We start from the raw sequence: 24,160 nt of genomic DNA, 5'->3' as shown, positions 1-24,160 counted from the left end.
TAAGATTAAAACAAAGAGGCAAGATACGGCTTATGCGTCTCGTAAATGTCGAGTTCGAATGGCGTCCCAGGATGGCATTTTTGACAGGTAACAATCGGCCTTACCTACACATTACACGCACGGAGAGCCTTTTTGTAATGTTTTTACCCGACTGCGCCAGAAGTATGGTTATGTTTTTTTTAAATAAGCTCATACATGTGTCGTCTAAAATCATCCATAAGAGTTTATCCCGGCTCAGCGGCTGGGCATCAGTTTTCATTTATAAAATAAAACAAAACTTACTTCTAGTAACACCAGTGTAAATCATAGTGCTTGTGCTTGGCTGCTGGTCATCCATTGTCATGGGCTGAGGCCTTTTAGAAGTTGGTTGTGGTGCACCTGAAAAGAAATACATTTTATAATTTACTTCCTTCTGGTTCAAATGAGCATGGTATTTTGAAAGATTATAATAACCTCTTAAGACCTGATTCTGGTGCTCAAATTCACAAAATTTCATACAAATAAACCGGCCAGATATTGAGATTATGGGATTAGAATTACGCAATAAATATTTTTAATTTAAATTTGAGTTTTACCCAAGATTAAAACAAAGAGGTAAGATACGGCTTATGCTTCTTGTAAATGTGAAACTCGAATGGCATCCCAGGATGCCATTTTTGACAGGTAACAATCGGTGTTTTAGATGACCTAAACTGAACTGGCCCACCAAACTCATTGACAGGGGGACGCCACCATCGTTCAACTTTATAGTTTCCTGCTGCTTTTACACTGCGCGGAAATTAGAAAAGTCAAGTTAATGTGAACACACACCAAACAGCGGGGTGGGGATGAAAATCATTTATTTTTCATCCCCACCTCACTGTTCGGTGTGTGTTCACATTGACTTGACTAATTTCCGCGTAGTGTAAAAGCATCATCCAGCATGGAAAAAGTCGGAACCAGCTATCCGGTATTGACGGTGGCGCCCCGCTGTCAATGTCACGGATAGGACAGTTAAGTATATTGGGTCTATACCTACGCATTACACGCACGGAGAGCCTTTTTGTAATGTTTTTACCCGACTACGCCAGAAGGAGGGTTATGTTTTTTTTTAAATAATAATAACTCATACATGTGTCGTCTAAAATGAGTTTATCACGACGCGCATCCTAGCCCGGCTGGGCATCAGTTTTCATTTATAAAATAAAACAAAACTTACTTCTAGTAACACCAGTGTAAGTCATAGTGCTCGTGCTTGGCTGCTGGTCATCCATTGTCATGGGCTGAGGCCTTTTAGAAGTTGGTTGTGGTGCACCTGAAAAGAAATAAATTTTATAATTTACTTCATTCTGGTTCAAATGAGCATGGTATTTTGAAAGATTATAATAACCTCTTAAGACCTGATTCTGGTGCTCAAATTCACAAAATTTCATACAAATAATCCGGCCAGATATTTGATTATGGCATTAGTTTTACATAAGATTAAAACAAGGGAAGATACACTTATACGTCTCGTCACGCTCGAATGGCGTCCCAGGATAGCATTTTTGACAGGTAACAATCAATCTTACCCACACATTACACGCCTTTTTGTATTGTTTAAATATGAACAATTTAAGAACTAAAAAGAAAGACCACGGCATCACTTTTCATTTTAATACAATGAAAAAAAAACATGATGTCAGTGCCTTGTTTTCACGTCCACTGCTGGACAAAGCCCTCCTCCAAGGTCCAGCATAATTTTTTATATTATGCAATATAAAATTTCAGTGTCCTAGTTACAATAGGCTCAATCAATGCTGGGTTATTATTTATTCCGATTTTTGCCACTTGACATTTTGTCCATTGTTTCATTTTTGTTATAATCTTACCCCCTTATTAATAAAAAGTTACACAGTTGTTGAACACTGTTTTAAAATGATATTTCCATACTAAACGTCACTTTAAAAAACTGTTCAACGAGCGTGTAAGTTTTATTAGTAAGGGGGTTAATAATTAAAAGTTCTGTAAACTCTTATAACTGTTTATGAACTCATACTGATTTGTAAATAAACTATAGGTACAATACCATTTAATGTTTTGCTGTTTTATAAAAGAGAACACTAATCATATTTACTTACTAGTATTAGGACCACAATAGATCTCTTTATATGTGGGTGGCTGCTGCTCACACACGTCCATAGGCTCTGCTGTGTAACTGGATGGGACATCTAAAAAATAAAGACAAATTTAATATTTCATCCGTCATAAGAATAAAAAATTGCTCGACTTGGAGATATGTAGAACAACATACATGGTGACATTGCAAGATGTTGCCTTAGTATATTAGGAATGTCAGGACTTAATTTATGCGAAAGAAGAAAACCACGCTCCAGTCTACAGTGGTTGCGGGTTCCAATCCTGCAAGGCCATAATTTTGGTACAAATGTCAATCCATAATTATTATGGCTTTTATACATTATAAACATAGTAGGAACTTATTTATGTTAGTAGTTAGTGTCACAAAATTTATGTACCCTATTTTTATAGGGAACTTAGGTAAATGTGTTAGGTACAACTAGTTTATTACAAAATTAACAACTAAGATTTTGGAAGAATGGTGTATAATGTAGGTAATGATAACCTGTGTCTTAGTTTAATTACAAGTAATTAATTAAAAGTTAATAATTACGGATGTATTTTTACACAAATTCACATGCCAGCTGCGCTGGTGAGATAAATTGCACATCTCTTTAACATAAGACCACTTTTAAATTTAGTACCACACTATCTCGGTGAATAAAATTTTAGAATGTGTGAAAAAATTATTACATAGGTAATAATTATTATTGTCCTATATGTATATGTATAACTAACTAAAATACCTGGAAGATGCAGTGTTGGAATTGCCAGTTTGCTCAATCTGTTTTTCGGGTAATGATATATTTTATTAAAATGAAGATGGCAAATTCTTCTGTTGGCAAATATATGTTTGTCATCCTCTCCATCAATACCAGCATTTTTCACCCATGTGCGAAACTTTTCCAACTCTTTCAATGGATTCGGAAAGCTATGAAGAATGGCACCTGCAAAATGAGATTTAAGTTAATGTCAAATTGTAATCTTTCTCAGTTATAGTTTGTTGTAACACCTGAAGCTTGGCGCAAATGGGCTATTGACCAAAGCCACCGGTGGCCATCAACATATTAAAATACAAGTTATTTTTAAATTGAATTTTCTTTTATTATGTCTCCGTAACAATTTGTGCACTCCATTAGTTTAGAGTATTATATTATTGAGTGGCATTGTAAACTAATAGTGGGTTAGGTAAGATTACAAATTGTAGTCTAACTGCGCCAGATTATAATCTGGCATGAGTTCACAATTTATTTTTTGGTGGCATAAACATTTTTTTTAATTTTATCATCACGGATTGCAATAAATTTATACTCTCACAAGTTTGAAGGTTGTTTGTTGTTAAGACTTTAGTTGTACTTTATTTAGATACCTATTCATTCTACATCATCAGATTAAGATGAGATTGAATAGTAGGTAGGTACAAGTTTTATTAAAGTAATAAATTTTTATGGCACTTGGCAGCTAAGTAAAGCATAAGGTTGGTTATTTGTAGGTAACCATTTATTACTGTTACAAGTATTTATTTACTAACCATTTTGAAGTGATGATTTGCATGAAGAAACACAGCAGATCTTCTGAGGCATGGTTGTGGTCACACAAGCACATAAACAAAAGTAAAAGTTCACTTTCTCAGAGTCACTATCTCAACACGACACGTAGGTATAACAGAGTCACTATCTCAGTCACTTTCTCAACACACACAAGACCTGAAGTTAGAACGGAGGAGCATTAGCTCGACTCAACGTTTTACTATCAAGGATCGCGAATGCAAAGAGAAAGAAATCCAATAAGAAAACGGAGCGCGCAACAGCAACGATCAAGTTTTCAAATTAGAATGTCAGATTTGACGTTCAAGTGGTTAACCGACATATTATGGAAGCGTTCACACGATTCAAGACTTTTTAAAACCAATTTTAATTTTTCTTGATTATAAAGTTTTAAGAGACTATAAAATATTTTATAGAGTTCTATTTCAATTAAATAACTTTTAATAATAAAACATTGTATAACAAATTAATATTTTTATAAACGTAAACGCATTTTAAGGTCAAAAAAGTACGGGGTCAGGCGGATAGATGGCGCTTGCGAGCCTCGATTTGATACGTATTAAGAAAGACGAACTAGCATGATCAGTCGCGCGGTGGCGCTTACGGAGGACGGACGTGTGTCAGTTTTTTGGCCGTGACAGTTCGCGATTTGTCAATATTTTTGACAATTATGACTTTGATGAGTCACAGTATAATAATATCAGTGTTACTGGAGAAAGCTTAAATTTTTGATAATTAAAAATTATCAATTTTGTCTACCTATTGAAATTTAAATCGTTCGCATCCTTTTAAACGAAGACTCTACTCATGATACATAGTACATTCCTCAAATATGAGACAAAACCAATGAATTAAAATTACATTTTAATAGTACCTACATACAATCGTCTTACACTCTTTAGAAGAGCACACTGACACAAATAAATAATAAAAAAATACTGTCTAAGGTCTGTAGCTAAAGGTCTAAGCTGCAAGATAGAAGAATCTTCTAGCCAAAAAGATGGCAGATGCAGCAGATGTCAACGGATTTAAAACTGGAGTTCATGTGACTCCTTGTAGACTTGAGTCTCTAGAGCGTCCCTTCCTCCACCATGCGTAAAAGTTTTCCTAAAATACTGTCTGAGGTCTGTAATAAAAGTCTAAACTGCAAGATAGAAGAATCTTTTAGCCAAAAACATGGCAGATGCAGCATATATCAACGGATTTAAGACTAGACTGGCACCACCTTGCAATGTCATCCTCTCATTGTTATCTGTAATGTAAATTATTTTTAAAATGTATTTAAAAAATAAAATGTTCGTTTTATTATTTCAATAATCTGACCTCTCAACCCAACTACACTACACAAACACATTTGTTCGCAACTGTACTGACGAAACCTCGATATTATACCGTTCATTTAAGATGGCAAGCTTTTTGCTGCAGTAATGCACTCCAGGTAACCGTGTGTGATGCTTATTGCTCATAGTGATTTTCGATACAGAGCCCCGTACATACGTTATACATAAATTATGGAAAGAAAACACCCAGACCAATACAAACAAATATGTATGCAATTTAAGTATGATATTTATATTTATTAATAAACAAAAAGACTGAACAAAATTGATGCGTGTACTGATTAATGTAACCTTTTAACTCTTTTAACTCTTTTTTAACTCTTTTAAAAAAAAAATTATACCCATGTAAACTTAAATGTTCAGTCCATTTTTAACTTTTCGGAAAACTTCAAAGCTGAATTTAAAAAAAACTAGATGATATTTGCCAGTAAATTTAGATTTGATGCAACCCTACATTAATGCACGTCAAAACAAAATATTTACTTTAGGGCTGCGCCTAGTAGTTTTTTTTTAAATCGAAATTAAATGATGCGATTTGGGTATTTTGGTGAAATTACTAAAAAAATTAATTTAAAAGTAGCCGCCTGGCATGGAACGTGTTATGGGGGCTAAAAATATAGGAAATGACCCATTCTATCCGCCAAATCATTTTGGCACACGATGCGCCAAACACCCTGTATATGACCGACCAGGTCTTGGATATGTCAACAAAGGTTACACAATTTTACTAAGAAAGAATCTTGAGTGACCCTGGCTGAAAAATTAAAAACTACCTACTTACCTACTATATTTTAAAAAATTGGATCTGTCAACGGCACTGGACCAGGGGTGATTCACTGTTTGATTATTTATTTATTTGTAAACATAATTTTCATGATTCTTTCACAAATATTAATGGGTTTACTTATATTTTCAAGTTTTATTAATAGAAAAAAAATTGGAAACTTCTCCATTGTAACGCGACTGGCCGACTTACATTTCGACAGTTAGTTCAATCGATGCTGTAACGTAAACGGAGGGAAACTGCGCCTTGGCTGTCAGAAAGCTATTTTTTCTCACAAGCAAGTCAAACGCTTCACGAATATCTGCTGTGTTTTAGTAATTTTAGTTTAAAAAAGTAAGATATTCGGACTTTTAATGAAAAATGCATAAATCCGTTGATTCATCTTTATTTATTGCGATACCGAATTGCATAATCAGCTGGAATGAAATTGAAGTGTGACTGGAGTGTAGACTAGAGTTGAAACGAAAATGAATTGGAAACATTACAAATTAGCGCAATCGGGGCCCAGGTTTTTAAAAGTTTTTAAACTAGGACAAATCTGGGGAAACCCGGACGGATGGCAGCCCTACTCTGACACCACTCTGCCACAGAAACACGTTGTATCCCTCCGTCCGTCCTTACTTACCCATAGCAATAAACTCAATTTCAAAGGTGGCTATTTTTTACTCCATCAGTCGCTCAAAATATGTTCCGTTCTCTAATAATAAATAACCCTTCTCACAATTTTTAGCCGTATTGTGACATTATTTAACGAGAAGGCAGTAAGACGGACGGTTGCTTTAAAAGTAAACAATAGCAAGCCGAAGTTACATAATTTTGTTTCAAGGTCAATTAAGTAAACTCTTAAAACTCGTGACTGTAAAACAATTCAGTCAATGAAAACATTACATTCTAAAACTTTTTTCACCTTGACCCATTTTTAGATCTTTACCGGTTGAAAATACTGTAATTCCTGAACTTGACCCCTTTTTACGTAACCCAAGTTACTTAGTCACGTGTAAAACAAACATTTTCCGTTTAAGTTCATCTTAAGTTTCTTGCACGTCCAAGCTGAAAATGTTAATTCAGAAATTATTCTGTGGTAGACCGTAGACCTCATAAGTACGTCCATACTTTTGTGTCCATAGTAAGTAACGTTACAGTAAAAACTCATAATTCGTCAAAACCACTTTTGACTGATGCCCTTGGCCGATCCTGCTCTTAAAACTGAAAGTTCGTGGATGCTATAGTAATGTATATTCACTACTGCACTCGTACTTTTGTAACGGTACAACTAAATTAAAACTGGGCCATCATGCTGAATCAAAGGTGCTCAAGCGCGGCTGTCCTCAACGATCGGTCCTAGGGTCCTATCTTTGGAATTTGGGTTTCGATGATTTTCTAGCATTACCATTACCCGAAGGCTGTTCGTTAACCGGGTACGCAGATGACGGTCTCCTTTTACTAGAGGCTGACACTAGATCAAAACTTGAAAGTCTAGCGGATACATGCTTGACTTTAATATCTCAATGGGGAGACAGGAATCGTTTGCAGTTTACCCCTCACAAAAATTATCAGCTTCTATTAAAAGGTAATTTTAAAGTTTTGCTTCGCATTAAATTTTATGGAATAACTGTTAAAAAACGGGAATCGGTTTGTTATCTCGGACTAATTTTAGAGAGAAACTTTAGTTTTGTCGAGCACATTAAACAGATCTGTGAAAAAGCTAAAAAGAACTTTTATGCCTTAAGTCATATTTCAACCTCGACGTGGGGTCTAACGTTTAAAATCCTCCGAGTAATATAATATATTTGGCTACTTATTTAAGCTCTATTTGCTATGGTGCACCAGTTTGGGCTGATAGAGCTATTCGCCGCTCGACGGATACTACTCCAAAGTCAACGCCTTGCATTGATTTTTCTTTGCAAAGCTTACAGAACTGTGAGCACGGAAGCTCTGCCAGTCCTGGCTGGTGTACTGCCGGTCGACTTAGAGGTACAAAAGCGTGCGACCATGTACTTCGCATCAAGGGAAAATATAACCTCCGATTTCTTAAATTGCCGCGATCGTTCTAAAATAAGCCGGTTATTTGATTCCCGAGAAGTCGTTGAAGAGGAATTACTTAATGAATGGCAAAAAAGATGGGATACGTCAGTCAAAGGACGTCACTTATACACCGTGTTACTTTGCATTCTTGCCATATTCATAGAGATAAAAGTAGGGAACAATACCTATTATTTAAGATAAACAAGAGACTCCTATAAAGAAAGTACACTAAGTTTTTAGTAAATTTAAGTTTTCAGTACAAATTGGAATAAACCAATTTTGTCTCGCACGTTCTACAGGTGCAAGTGGAATAAACCTAGTGGGCGTGGCCTAGTTCTTTTAATCTGATGTTTTATAGCTCTGGGTACCAGCCTTTTTATTCAGTCATAATAATTATTTTAAAATACTCTTCAGTTGATTTCAAATTTTCCTTTCTACTTTACGGGCTTAGGACCGTCAAAAAAAATACGTAACAATTATTAGGGTTTTAATTAATTTATAACATTGTTCCCTATTTTTACAGATTAATAAATTAAGTATGAAATGAAATCACCTTATTCACAAATAATTATTTATTTATAAGTTCCTACTTACAAAGTTTACGTACTGCGAAGCAAGTGTTCAAAGTGTCCTCCGTTCTGATGAAGGCACAGTCTAGCACGGCGAAGCGTAGGTTTTTCGCTTTAGTTTTCGCAACACATAAACGTTCTGTCTCACAGTTTCACTAAAACAATCCTTTCATGTAACGCGTTTACACTGTTTATCTCTTCTGCGCATACCAATCGTTTCAAGCTAAATTTTAAGTCACTCTAAAAATCCATTGGTGTCAGGTCCGAGGATCGTGATGGCCAAGCTACTGGACCCCTCGTCCAATCCGCTGTTCACCAAACATATTATTCGCGCACTTGACGTCCTTATTGTGGGAGAGCACCATCCTGCTTGTAGTAGAGCATTTAGTGTAACACTAAGGGTACGTCATCAAGCATTTCGTCTAAGACGTCTTGCAGACACTCCAAGCACCATTTTGATTAAAATTATTCGTCGACTAAAAAAAAATTTATCGGGCATTATTTTTTTACGGATTTGTGTTCAGTATCAGTAATATAGTAACCTCTGTAAATATGGCAAGAATGCAAAGTAACACCCTGTATAAATTCTTCCCGAATGTACGCGAACGTCTAACTAGGCGATGGTTAGAAATCGACCATTGCTCGTCGCAGTTCCTCACGGGACATGGCAACTTTAAACATAAACTTCACGAATTCAAATTAGTTCCACTGATGATGTCTGTCATGACATGAGCAGTCTGCCCATCATATCTTGTGCGTGTATTTATTGTCCGTGGTGTATAATCTTTTCTTAAAGGTTTTAAACCTTTGTTTGTCACCTGTCATCCGCTTTGCAATGGAGGGAAGTCGAACCTTAATTTCGAACTCCTCCTATGTTCTTCTGATTAATTTCGTTGCGGGTCCAATGACAGTTTAACTTTCCCCCGGGACAAACTTGACCTTCATTGGTTGGGTTTTTATGGCGGTCAAGCTGTAGAATCTGGCTACATAGGAGTTGCAGAGTTGGGAATAGTCCCGTGATGCCCTTGGTCAATATTACTTGACTAAATTTTCCTGTCAAAAGTGGTTTCGCCTGATTAGTCCAAAATTCATACAAAAATACAAAGTAATGACAAATGATTAATGAAATTAATCAACAATTTTAAAGCGTAATGTTTGAGATTTCTGTATACAAAATGATGACACCTACTACCTTACTACTACTTAGGTACTTATATTTTTCTTTTACCTGACGAATACCAAGATTTCTTAAAAACGTGAGAAAAAATTAAAAGCAACTTTAGGTATCTCAAGTAAGTAGGTGTGTGGTAGATGTGATCATTTTATATTCACAAATCACATAAACGCTACACTTTAAAATTGTTTTATAACACATTTTTAATGAGCTCACTATTAATTTTCACTAATCTAATAACACTATGAATTTTGCCTGATTGGTAAAATTTTAAATCAGGCTGATATTTGCAGTTTAGTGGTTTTAACTAACGCCCTTGGTCAGAACCACTTGATTTTAGCAGTCAAAAGTGGTTTTGACCGATTATGAGTTACTGTAACAGTAATCATAAAAGTGTTGATGGCGAACGTATTCTAATCTAGAAGCTATCCTTTCTTGTCGCGATAGAGGGTTCAGAGCCTGCAGCTTTTGGTCCGTCCGTGAATGGCTTTCGAAGTTTCGACCTTCGATCCTCGTGAAATCCGTGTTTGGTCTTCTGTTGTCGATTGGGATTGGTCACTTTGCCCAAATAAGATAGTCCTTGGGTGGAAAGACTGAATCTAGTCACTAGTCTGAAAGCTCCTAAGCTTTCGTGGTATTATTTGCGTAGGAAAAGATTTTGGTGCTTTGTTTCTTTTCAGTTAATGGAAATTATTTAGATTTCATTAAGGTATCAAGTTGATTCTTGAGATTAATGGTTATTCAAATGGAACCTACCTCAGATCATAGAAGACCTTCTATGATCTGAGGAACCTTCCTACTATCCTACATTTTATTTTGTGGTGCAATACTAAAAAACCCGCATTATTTTTAACAAATAGGTAGGTACAGTAGGTGGGTACAGGAAAACACGAAAAAGTACTTAAGTGTGAACTTAATTTGAAAAGAAAATGTAGGTAGGAACCTTCCTACCATCTCTTTATCGCGATGAGTCAGCGTGTAACTGCTTGGGTGTTCTAGGGAGTCGAGTCATGACTGTCAATCTCGGAGTCTATAATACTGTTTCTACATAATTTAGAAACGTCTTCATAATCTGTTCTAGTCATAAAGGGCGACTTAACGGAGCCGATTAGGTAGGTAAGGTACCTTATACGATGTGATTACCGCCAGGGTGGCGTCAGCGAAGGTACCACGTGCTGCCGGCACCCAGCGTTGCTGTGGCGACGCGGGCGCGGGGCCCCGCGATCTCACGCGCCCCCGCCCCGGCCTCCGGCAGCCGGCCGGCAAAGCGAACCGCGCGACTTGGCTCACTCGCTCCCATCGCGCCTAAGTCGCACTTTGTTCCGTACTCGTCTAACGCGCGCACCGGTCATTTCCGCGTGCCCGTTGTCCGAACCGTGTATGTCGTTCGAAGCCCGTGTTTCTAGCGGCCCTTTTAATTTCCTTCTCGATATGGACGGTGACATGTCCCAGGGTGCATCCGGCGACGTCTCTCCGACTTATGACGACAGGTAAGAGAAAATGCTTTCGCATTCATTACTATTACGAGTGTGTACACGATTATAGCGTGGTAGAGTTCACATAAATTTTGTGAATTCCTTAATTTTTTTAAGTAATGTTTATGCTATTGTGGTTAAGCTAGAGATTTAAAAGTAAATGTGTTTTATTTACCATTACTAAAAATTGTATACACACACACTCTCTCAGAGTAATACCTACACGCCTAACATTTTTGTGACGTGATTGATAACAGAATAATTCTAACAGACCGGTGATGCAATACGACGCATGCCAATTTAGCAAAATACACTACAGTTAACCTGAGTATTGGGTAGTTACAGGTATGTAGGTATTACATAACTGGGACAGTATTGTGGAACCCGAATGTATATTTCATGTGTCGCCTTCTTGCCATAAATACAACAAAGTACTTAGTACCTCTACTATCAAGTTTACGCTATGCTTATCAGTGCAAATTAATTTATGAATTAAATAAGAAAGAGTTAACTAATAATGTAATAAGTAACTTACTTGATCAATCATAATGACTAACAGTTTCTTTCAATCGAGCCTAAAATTGACGCTACATACAGGCCTGCCAATGCCTGGCATAATTATTATTATTACTTGTTTATCAAGATAATAATTTAATTAAACAAGTTTTAGTTTATAGAACATTTTTTACTTATTTTTTTGTTTGAAAACTTCTCAATGTATTTTATTTTGTTGAAACTTGACTCACAATGGATAAAATCGAAACCTACATTCTTCTGTGAGACTGCCTGGTGAGCGAAGTTTTCACCATTAAGGACTCGCGAAGAATGAAAGTAGCTGTTCCCAGCGAGCGTGACCTACTCGTAGATTACCAAACGTGGGGGACCACCATTGAAATAAGTTTTAAATCTTCTAGTTAACCTAGGTCGATTAGCTTAAATTGTTTTTAAGATTCGTAGAGCATGACTCTAAAACTTAAATTACAATGTCAATGCGAATGTTTTCTAAGCAGCTATTAAAAAACCATTTTCTATACTATAGGTAGGTACCTACCTAGATCGGTTTTACCTACTTCAGAAAAGAAATGAAACAGAAGAAAAAGGTATTTAGGAACTCTGCCCAGGATCTGTAGTTTGTAGGCTAGGTAAGTAGGTAGGTATCATATTTTCTCAAGTAATAGGTATGAAGGTATATTAGAAGTAGGTAGGTATATTACCTAATTAACAGAATAAATAATTTCTTATTATTTAGCTAAGTAGGTACTGCCATGTAGAAGTACCTACTGTAAATTGAAAAAGTAATTTGAAAGGTAAGTCCTACTTACCTACCTACCTAAACAAGTAATGAGTCCCCGAAGACTACAGAACACCTTTTGGTGCCCGATAGTTTAAAGACTAGAAAATCAGTATGAAAGAACGCACATTACACATATGTACATCTGTTTTAAAGTCAAGTTGAACCATAATCCTTGCTCTAGTTTTTTGAAAGGGCCAACCCTTAGATTCTGAGGGAGGAACTAAGATAGAGCAATACTAATTATTATTAGTGCGTTATACGCGCGGTCGAAAGTCCGTTTTTAATGAGAACCTCTCTCTTATTGAAGTCAGTTAAATCCGGTGTTCTAAAAACTGAAGCGAGTCTTAAGGCTGGGTTGCACCATCTTATTTTAACTTTGACAAACGTCAGTGGAAACATTGAATTTTCGGGTAGTTCCAGTTTATTCTGTAACCTATTATAGGTACCATTTGAAAGAGCTTGTGAAGCACTTTCAGGATCAGTAACCAGTTTTTCGATATCTTGTATAGTTTAGAAATAATCGAGTGACATCACTTATCGTTTCCACCCTGTATAGTCGTGGCGTGGTCCTTTGGGTAGGTAGGTAGGCCAAAAAAAACCGGCCAGCAGAAAAAGCTACCAGAAACATGCATCTGGAGATGCGTAGCATTGATTCCTAGACCTAAATTGCATTGATGATCAAATGTTGAAAACAGAAGAACATCTGTGATCTGACAGCTCTCATCAACTCCGAATTCCATTTTTTTTTATCGTCAACTGGCTGGATAGTCTGACTGTCTTTCCCGAAAACTATAATCCGGGCCTCTTCAAGGCGAGAGTGAATAGACACTTACAGGGCAGATAATAATATGTAGGTACCATCCTAGACTGCATCCCACTTAACATCAGGTGCGATTGTGGTCAAATACCTGCCTTGTTATGCATAAAAAAAAATAAAAAAATAGTGAAAATAAGCTGACCATCAATACAAGTCATTACTTACCTGGATTGTTATTGGGAGGAGAGGAGGTAACTTAAAATATTACCTATTTACTCTCTCTTTATCTACAATTAGACTGTTTGACACCAGCAACTGTCAAAACGAGACTCCCATGGATTTTGTATGGCAATGCATGCAAGTGACGTCACTATTTTGTCAACTCAAATAACCTTTTTTTTTTCAATTACAATTACAAACCCAAAATCTTAATTTACAGGTATGTAATTTAAAATTAATTAAGATAGAATGAAGTAAGTAATTAAGTTAATTAATAATTAAGTCTTTTAAAGAAAGTGGCTATTGGAAAATGGTATGAAATAGTCTATTCAACAGTAGTTTCTTACTAAAAACTTGTGGTGATGCCCACCCAACACATTAGTCGTGTTTTGTGTGGTAGGTAAGTAGGTATAGTCCAGTCATTATAGTAAGTTCACCTCGGAATTCGAGATACCCAGCTGTAAGTCTGTAAATACGTGTATATTGACACCCTAAAAGTTGTCTCAAAACCTACATATGGTAGGGTGTAAGCAACTATTAAATTTCAAGGTCAACGGTCATAAAAATCGGTTTTTTGCGCTTTTTTTAGAAATATCTCATTTCCTGTGGGTTTTTTGCTATTTGTATTAATTATCAATATTGTAGAATACTAAATTCTCTACAAATTTTGTTTAAAAACTTTTTTTATACGGTGAACCGTTTTCGAGATAGAGGGCGGAGAGCGCGCGGTCACTGCATCACTTCAGGTCTACTTAAGCGGTTTAGATTTTTCATACAAAAGGATTTTCCCGCTAATTCCTGTGGGAATTTCGCGAATTCCTTGTTGTAACTAAGCTTTGAGTTTACTAAGGTACCTACATGCCAAATTTCAAGCGTCTAACTTCCGTTAAGCGTTTAGATTTTTCATACAAAAGGATTTTCCCGCTAATTCCTGTTCCCGTGGGAATTCCTAAGTATACTATAACCTGCCCAGGTGTATGAAGAATAATTGTACCAAGTTTCGTTAAAATCCGTCCAGTAGTTTTTGTTTCTATAAGGATCATACAGACGGACAGAATTCTATACATGAAATATATTTTCAAAATAACTATCAGGGGGTGATTAGTGATCGATACTGATGCCAAAAATGCAATCAGTAAAATTTTTGTCTGTCTGTCTGTCCGTCTGTATGTTCCTTATAGAAACAAAAACTACTCGACGGATTTTAACGATAGATGTTATGGCGGAGACGTCAGGCCAACAGCCGTTCAGAGTGAGCTATTGTTGTCCGTGTAAAATAAATACGGAATTGTTCAGAAACCACGGGAAAGTAGAAATAAATCGTAACTAAAGAGTAAATAACGAAATAGTAAATGAGAGCGACTCATTTTGTTTTTTTGCTTTAAATTGCCAATTCATTATGACACCCCATAGAAAATCAATTTGATACAGAAACTGCGATTACTGTAGATCGATAATACAAAGAAATTTACAATAATTTAGTTACGTATCGCATTTTATGAAACAAAAATACATGAAAAAGCTAGGGTGGCAAACAGGTTTTTGTATGAAAGGTAAAAAAGGACTATTTTTAAAATATCTAAATATTTGGTAATAAGTAGGATTATAGCTATAATTCTTCGTTATCTTAAAGATTAATATTCATCCTTCAAATTTGTGTGTGTGTTTTTTTTTGTGTGATGATTTATAAATATAAAACTTTTGAACTGTTTCAAAGCACACTTTTTTTTTTCAAAATGTACATTTTTTTTGAGAAATACTCAAAGATAAACATTTTAAATTATGATTTAAAACTATGTGCTCGTTTTAGTTATAGTCGCCGACCTACATCACACTAACTATGATGAATATGGGCACCTACATCCCTACTAGGACGGATAGTTTATTTTTGCCAAATAAATGCCGGCTAAGCGGCCGGATATACCCACCCACCCTTCCCTTGCGCCATGCACGTGGTCTTTATCGAGAGGCTGCTGGTCCGTAGCGCGGGCGTAGAGTTTTGTTCCTTATTTATAGAGTGGGTAGGTACCAACATAGGTATTAATACCCCTACGTTTTTATAAAACCACTACCCGACCGTGAAAGAAAATAATTCTGAATGGAACTGTATTACGGGAGATATGAGCTTGTGCTGCTTGAGTGAATACTGAAAATGCGGCATAATTACGTCACACAAAATAATGTTATAATAAAAATAATTGTCTTATTCGCTTAAACTCCTTGTCGGACAATACAATACACGCAAAAATGTGTCTAACACGCTTGACTTGGTGATGTTAACGCTGTAAAGGGCGGGCATTTTGCCGGTCGCCGCCTGATTTGCGCGTGCAGCAGTGCGACGGCTAATTGATTCAATGAAATGAAAAAGGTAGATCTTTTCTTTTTAGGTAGGTCCCGTATTTTAGTATGACATTATGCGCTAATTGTCAATCACTTAATTTTGCTATCGAAGTACCTACATAATTATCTCGCGGGTACACGGTTTGTGTTAAGCAATACCGATTTCTCTTAATTTAAGGAAACTCGAAGAGGGCAAATTCAGGAACCATTTATTTAACATGTTACCTACTTACTTAAACGTCGTGTTACCACAATACATTCAGTCGGCATATTATTGAGACGTAACGTAGAGTAATAATTTCCGTGGGCGGTTTCCGTAACTTCACCGGGACTACCGGGAGAGAGTAGAGGCTCTACCTATACATTAAGTAACAAGCCCAAAGCTCTGTTCCATTCTCTAGTGTGGCTCAGTTAAGGGCTTTTCTGGTAGTTAACCTAACATAGATTTCGGAAGCGAATAGGGTGGGAAAAGTTGTGCTCAGTATGTTTCGTTGCGCGAACAATGAATGTGCGTGCAAGTGAATTCTCCCGAATCCTGTACCTGACAGCGCGGGGCTACTTAAGTTATCAAAGTTTCGAACGTTTATGTCCCTTCCCTTTTGTGCAAAGCGAGATACCAGCTTGAGGGATTGAGACAGAGAGATCCGAAAATAACATTACCGGTTCGTTTGTTCTATGTATTTTTTAAGAATATTAGTTATTTATGCAATACAAAAGTAATTACTCCTCGTGGTAAAAAATATACCTACTTCAGGTACACCTTGTCCGAAATAAGATCGTGATTCATGTTCTGTATGCTTGTATTTGTAGCTTTTTATTTTTATTGAAATTCTAGTAAATATCAACATTCCCATTCAAAATGCTCGCAAAGTAATTCATTCTGGATTTTGGCGCAAATTCTAATGTCAATCTAAATTTCCATCATTTTCCTTAACCCAAATCTATAAAATTAATTTCGTCGCTAAAAATAAGACCGGCATTCCAACAGCACCTGATGTTGATTTTTCCAATGGAGAAGTGGAAAATTCCCTTGTGCATTCGGTTCAGAGTCAGACCGAGAAATATTGTCAGTCCCTCGTTGATTGCGGTCTTGTCTTGATAATGGCTTAGGTATGGTACAGTATATTATAAAAGAATTACACAAGAAATACAAAGTTCTTGAAAACTTTACCTGAAATGTAGTCGAGGGACAGTAGAAATAATAACTAAAAAAATGATACTTATCATAATTTGTGATAGCGCTACATCCACTAAATATTCCCGTCAAAATCTTGACTTGTCCTAACGTAGGGCAGTAGTTTTTGAAGAATGTCTATCTAGCTACGCTTCTTCTGCTAGTTCACATCATAGATAGCTGCACAAATGTTCCACTTGTCGTTTTAACAGCCCTCTTGATGCGAAGTTGAATCGAACAATAAGCTGACCTGATTTGTTCCACTTTAGCTAACAGTGTGCAGGCAGTGCAAGGAGATGATTGCATCCAATGATCCAGCATCTAGGTACTCATTCTTCCGTCCCTAATCTGATCTTTCTTTGTCTGCTATTTATCTAGCTCTACATATTTAGGTATTTTAGATTATGAAGCTAACTGATTTCATTTTAAAATTCCAGACACCGTCTACATTTTTAATAAAATTAATCAGATTCAAAAACTTTTCAGTTTTCAAGACTGTATTCTCTTTTAAGACTGTCTGCACTGCATTAAATGCAACCTTGTAATAGGAAAAAAACATAATTAAACGAGATTATAATAAGTATTGTTTAAATACTTACACGTGCCTGTGTCTAAAAAATCTGATCAATAGTATAGGTACTTACCAGTTGCATGCCACCTGCTAAGTTTGTAATGGGAGTGGCTACTTAAATAGCATTTAGCGCAAAATAACATAATTTGAATAAGATTTCATTTCTAAGTATGTATTCCAATGCCTTTGACGGATCAAATATCTGATAAATCTTTACGAAGAATGTACCTGTATTGTGTGTGTATGTGTGTGTTTCTAAGATGTCTGAGAATCAGTATGGCGTTCGCTCAAAGCTCGAGGCAGTGATAGAGGGCCCGGGCGGCCCGGGCTAGAGGGGGGCGGGGTGAGCCACCCCCATCCACCCCGTCTCCAGGCAACTGTTGCTCCCGGGCGAGGTCGTTGCTTCCATTTACTGGGTAGTTAACTAAAAGGTTCTCAACATCTAAGCGTGTGTATGCTACACGCTATTATTATATTTTCATATTATTCTGATACATGTAAAAAGTAACCTGAATATTACTATCCTACGTACGCCGAGTAGGTTATGTCATAATAAGTTATGCTAGCTAGGTCCCTGGCAATATTAAATTATTGGAGACTTCTAGCGGAAACGCGCATTTTTAATCATGAGGTAGAAGGTTTGAGGAGACTTTACATTAAATTAGTAAAGTGCTTAGATGTAGGATGTAGGTAGGTACGAGGGTAGGTCAAAAAGTTCGCGGAACGGGGGGTATGGAGGGGGAGAAGGTAACTTTTTTTACCTGCATTAGTAGTCACATTCATCAAAAGCATAAATACGAAGTTTCATTATAATCGGATCATTATTCACTGAAATAAAATTCAATAAAAAAATCACACCACGTAGAAAATTGAGTTTCGCGCAGTCATTAGGTTCCTAATTAAGCTAGGAAAACTTCTTCAAACTATTTTAAAATAGATTTTTTTGTTTATGGGGACTTGCCTTACTAGTGGCAAAACCTTTTTAATCAAGGCCGAGTCTTGAGTGTTGCCGTCAGTTTTTTACTCTCTGTAGAGACAATACGGGCAAAATATTGGACCGGGTTGAGACTGATAATGAAACTGTGGTTCATAATTAATTATGAGTTTATTAAACTCAAAAAAGATTCCAAACAGTGGCACAAAATGGTGGATCAAGTACCAGGTGTCCTCCTCGGCTGAAAAATTCATAACCGCTGTCTTCTGGGATACTGATTGGTAATCCTGCTGATTGACAACAAATAAAAAAAACAGGAAATAACTACGCTTCACTTTTAGAAATGTTTTGAGATGCTGTGAGGGTAAACGAGTGGGGAAAATAAAGCAAAAGTGTGCTGTTTTTACACGACGATGCGCCCGTGCGCAAGGTGCAAGTTGTGGTGGCTGTTGTTCAAAGGGTGGGCTTCGGAATCCTGGAAAATCTTCTCTATAGCCCAGATTAAACCCTCAGCTATTATCACTATTTTTTTAAATTAAGAAAAAGCTTGGATGAATTTGCCAGTGACAATGAAGTGAAGTGCGCAATTTCGGTCTATTTTGACGATGTTTACGAAAAATTTTTTTTCGAAGGTAGGTATCAAATAATTAAATGAAAAATTTGATAATTGTATTATGCCAAACAAAGAATAAAATAAGAAGCAAAAATAATTTTGAGTGAAATTTTTTACTTATTACCCTCCATTCCGCGAACTTTTTGACTCGCCCTTGCCCTCGTATGTTAAAATGGTTTATCATTGTAGTATTGTAGGTAACCATGTAAATTTAATAATAAACGGCTAGATTAAAAGTAGTCTCCCTAGATTGTTGATCGTATTAAAATAGTGAGGTGGCAGCAGGTATCAACAGTTTTGCGGTATTATCATGGCAGGTGCGCCCGCGCCGCTCGCATTCGCTTCCACGCGACTGCCACGCGCCGTTGATACGTCTCACCCCTTGCACTCCCCCAGACTTTCAGAAAGTGCACTTTCTCCGCGGTGCATCTCGTAAACTTGTCGCGCCCTTTGGGTGAATTATTGCCATAGCACAATAGCAATTTTCTTTTGTAAGTATGCACACGGCATACACACACGAGCCCTAGGCGCTATTGGTACAAATTTCCTACATCGGCAATAAATTAACTTCAATCCAATGAGCATTTGAAATCATTATTATATCAAGACCGTTTCGTCCCACTGCAGGGCAACTCCCTACTTCCTCCTCTCCACGCTTGCAGTTCTTGGCCAAACTCCTTGCTTCTCTTCAGCTGGGCTCGACATGTTTGCTTACATGGTTTTGAATAACTCCAAATGATGACGCCTCCCATAATATTTTTGGCAATTTCCTTGTTGCAATATAGACAACGTGCTCCTTTTGATTTCCTGATAAAATTTTATAAAAAAAAATAAAACCGACTCCAAAAAACCTACACTAAAACGTAGAAAAATAATTACTAATTACCTACTTATTTACTAGGACGAATTATTAATATTTATGTAGGTATACCATGATTGATACTTCTGGAGTCGGTGCCAAGATTATGAAACATGTAAAGTTTGCCTGCACCGACTCCAAAAGTATCAATCATGGTATACCTACATAAATATTAATAATTCGTCCTAATAAATAAGTAGGTAATTAGTAATTATTTTTCTACGTTTTAGTGTAGGTTTTTTGGAGTCGGTTTTATTTTTTTTTATAAAATTTTACTTATTTCTTGCTTTTTAGTTAACTAATTATTACCTTGATGTTACCACTGAAGGTAGGCAGTACACTGAGACCAAAAAAAATTGGTTCATAATCGGCGGAGATATTGCGTATAAAAAAAAGTTCATCCCCAATTTTCCACCCTTGGGGGTGGAATATTTTCTTCAAATTCGCATGAAACCACCCTTTTGATAATACCTATTCAACAAAAAAATAATCGTTCAAATTGGTTTATAATCGGCGGAGATATTGCGTATAAAAAAGTTCATCCCCAATTTTCCACCCTTGGGGGTTGTTTTTTTTATTATTAAATTTAAATGGGACCACCCTTGAGGTATTACCTATACGCCGAAAGAAGATTTGTTCAAATCGGTTCATAATTGGCGGAGTTATCGCGTAACAAACATAGAAAAAAAAAAAAAAAAAAAAACATACGGGTCGAATTGAAACTCCTCCTTTTTTTGAAGTCGGTTGAAAAGGGGTATTTTCTATAATAAAATCTAGTTGAAATGTCTTAAGAACGCAGTGTTCTTAAACGCATATTTTCGAAGATATCCTCAATCTTAATAGTTTTTCCAAAAATGTCAACGGCAAATCAAAATTTAAAAAAAAAAATTTAAGCTAGCTCCCTACATGTAAAGTGGGGATGTTTTTTTTTTAATCTTCTACCCCATCGTGTGGGGTCGTTGGATAGGTCTTTTATAAAATTTCTTAACTAATAAAAATTCCTTAGAATAAAATATTAAGTGAGTTTAGATGAAGTAATTGCTTGCTTCTGAAATATATTGTGTTAACGACGGACACTACGGAACCCTACACTGCGCGTAGCGCGACATGCACTTGGCCAATTTTTGTACATAATTTTCATTGATATGCGAATCATTCATTAAATAAGTAAAAATAATGTGTTATTTTTACATAGTTTGTTGAAAATGTGCCATTCGATTCTGGTCTTTTTAATACCCACCCTATAGAGTTTCGGGAAATAAAAAAGAGCACATTGTAAATGTCCGTTTTGTACTAATAGTCATATTTTTAAAATAATATTATGTATAGTGGTCACGATTTCGAAAATGCATAAATGATTGGCGTTAAAACATAGACAAAACAATTGTGCGAAAGTCGGGTATTACTTGAACTATGTGAATGCACGTGGGCATTGGGCTGCGGGCTAGCCACAACACGGTTCGTGTGCGGTCCTGCGTGTCCGGTGACGACAACATTGCACTGCTCATCATCAACAAATCAAATAAACATCAATTCTATTGAACAGGCACAGGTATATATAATACAGATTATTTTTAAAAGTGGTAATCAACCAGCATTTTAAAACTGTCAGTCATCGGCCTAACAAAAATTTATAAAAAATGCACTGTGTATAGTGTGTAAACTTATCTATTAAACATTTATCACTAGCTTTTTTTTGACCAAGACTTCGCTCGTGTGAATTTCTCGGAAATCAGGCACAAGATTATTGAGGCTTAATTATCATTGGTGAAAAAAAATCCTAAATCAATTCAGTAGTTCCAGATTACTTAATACAAATATAGTTTCAAACTACATCTTCATTATAAGGTTTGATGATTTTTTTTCGTATTTGGCCGAGATCATTTTCAATAAGATCGCCTAAATTGTGCTTTGTTTATTTCAACTTGTTCTAGTTATTTAGAACTAGCGCCCGCCCGCGACTTCGTACGCGTGGACCTCGTTTGTTTTACCCCGTTAGTTCGTAAAATCTGGTAAAATCTGTTGTTAGATATCATGTTGATAGATGGCGTTTCATGGCTTCCCCCGTATTCCGTCAAAAACAGTAGTTTGTCCAGCGCTGTAGATTTTAACCAATGACGATTGATGGCGCTTTTTAGACACGTCTTATTTATTTATTTATTGAAATTTATTTGTCAATGTTGTCATAAATTATAGCCCATATGTTAATCGGGGTTATAAACAATAATACTGTAAAGTTTCAACAAAATCCGTTCAGTAGTTTTTGCGTGAAATAGTAATAAACATCCAGACATCCAGTCATCATGACATCCAGCCAGACATCCAAACTAGCATTTATAACATTAGCAGGATATACATATTCTACTTTCTTTTTTTTATATTATTGAACGTGGACGTGGTAATATTAGTTATTTTTAAAATAACATAGTTTATCATGCTGTTACATCCGTGCGTCCAGTCACCATACTTTAGCCATAGCCTCGCAACAGGCAGTAATTTCATCTGGATTGTAATGATTAAAATTGTAATGAACTAAATAATTAAGTAAATATACAGTGACTCAGCAAGTCAGCATTGATGATGATAGATGGTATGTGAGTAAATAATATACATATTAATATAAAATCGAGCTTTATGTGTGTATTTTTATTATAATATACCTACACTTTAGCTCATTTCGCGAGTCGCCATGTAGCCCTTGTAGGAGGTCTCTACTATGCAAAAGAACTATTTTATTTATTCCTAATGCAATCGTCTTAGGTCCCTTTGTTTGACGGACTCGCTCATTTCTAAGGTCCTCTTACTCATCCGCATGCATTTATCTAAGGATATTTTATTCCAAGCGGATTCAACAGTTTCTCTAACAGTCCTTCCTAATAGGTGCTTCCGCGGAGAACGTAGTATCGCGCATACGGGTCAATCTTCGGATTAATTGAAATACACTCGCTGGCAGGTCTAGACATCCATTTCCTTTGCGCGTTCGTTGACTCCTTGGGTGTAATGCATGATGTACCATTCCGAGCTGCGCTTGCGACACTTGTCACGCGTATATTAAGTAATATCCATCAATTTGCATAGTATTTAAGCTAATAATATCCTATTTAATATTTTCCTTTGCTTGGTTATCAAATGTATTTGGTGAAATTATTGCTTGAACAGCCATACTCACAAAAAGTATACATGTTTTAGAAATAAACAATCGGAAAACTTCATTGTAGTGCGCTGTAGCCTGTACTCTGTATGCGAAGAGCGGCAGCTGATTCTTCGCCAATGATAGCGTTACCCCTAGACAAAATAATATTTGTGAGAAATTCATTTTCGTCATCGCTATGCTGCGTCTTTTTCGTACGTACTCGTAATTACTTAGCTAATTAAGTGAAGTCACTAATTGAATTTGTCACGAATGTTACTTCGTTTTGCAAGCCTTTTACATTTTTGGACAGCATCAGCGTTGCCAGACGTCCCGATTTTGGCGGGACGTCCCGATTTTTAAATCAAATTTTAATGTCCCGCGCGGGACAGGCTTGGTCCCGCTTTTCGGAGAGACACTCACTTCACCAGAGTCCTGCGATACGGATTGGTCAAAACAGTTGACGTCAGTTGTTTTGACCAATCGTATCGCAGAATCGCAGAGACGTTAAAAATTACCGTAATCGGGGCACTGACTATTGTTTGAAACGCCATATTTATTCTAAAGAAGAAAACTTTTTTAATTTTTTTCGTTTTTTATTCTAAAGACGAATTTATCGATAGAGTAAATCTGATTTAAAATATTATTTTTTTGTTAAAATACATTTTTTATGGCTACTTTTGCTATCTATTGTCACGTAAACGTAATTTTAAGTCAAATAAAAAGATAAATATTTGAAAAACTTTCATTATAATACGTTTTTTTACTATGTCCCGCTTCTGACGGAAGAATCCCGCTATTTTCACTCAAAAAGTACCAAAGTCCCGATTTGGCGAAAAAAAAAACTGGCAACGCTGGACAGCATACTTCCAGCCAGCAGGGAGTGTCATGGTAATCAGTTCAGTGAAACTTTTATCCGTATTATATTTTAAAGCATCGGATATGTTTCACCATACGGGACGGCAAATTTTTGAAGTGGCATCAAATAATCGACAAATAAAAAAAAATAAGACACCTACCTTTCAAATGATCTTGTTGGCGCGCGAAGTTATAGCTTTACCGTTCCTTCTTCGTCAGAAATTGCATATTATGGCTCCTGCCTGTGCAAAAATAAAGCTGACTAAATAATGAGCCTGTGTTTAATATGTATGTTTTTCCTTCAACCATGGTGTGTTGTCGATAACTCTGCCGATGCGGTGCGTCGACGCCTGCTGCCGACAGGTGACAGCGGCAGCAGTCAGGTCTGCAGTTGGCGACG

The 24,160-nt window shown here is 36.4% G+C and overlaps 1 protein-coding gene and 1 long non-coding RNA gene across 4 annotated transcripts in view; both read left to right on the top strand.

Annotated features, from left to right (window-relative positions):
- The window catches only part of LOC135086772 (uncharacterized), a 371,747-nt gene that overhangs the window by 226,841 nt on the left and 120,746 nt on the right, over nt 1-24,160 (top strand). The window lies entirely within an intron of this gene.
- Nucleotides 1-24,160, top strand: part of LOC135086761 (insulin-like growth factor 2 mRNA-binding protein 1) — a 110,196-nt gene that overhangs the window by 16,498 nt on the left and 69,538 nt on the right. Inside the window, exon 1 of one of the 3 annotated variants that reach the window (XM_063981545.1) lies at nt 10,820-11,026. The exons of the other annotated variants lie outside the window; for them this stretch is intronic. Coding sequence (XP_063837615.1) covers nt 10,917-11,026 — 110 coding nt within the window. The 5' untranslated portion in view covers nt 10,820-10,916. Of the gene's footprint in view, nt 1-10,819; nt 11,027-24,160 lie in introns of those variants that run through there. 3 annotated transcript variants of the gene reach the window in all.

This window comes from Ostrinia nubilalis, chromosome Z, assembly GCF_963855985.1.
Source record: "Ostrinia nubilalis chromosome Z, ilOstNubi1.1, whole genome shotgun sequence".
Taxonomy (NCBI): Eukaryota; Metazoa; Arthropoda; class Insecta; order Lepidoptera; family Crambidae; genus Ostrinia; species Ostrinia nubilalis.
This window is presented reverse-complemented; position numbering and strand designations above follow the sequence as displayed.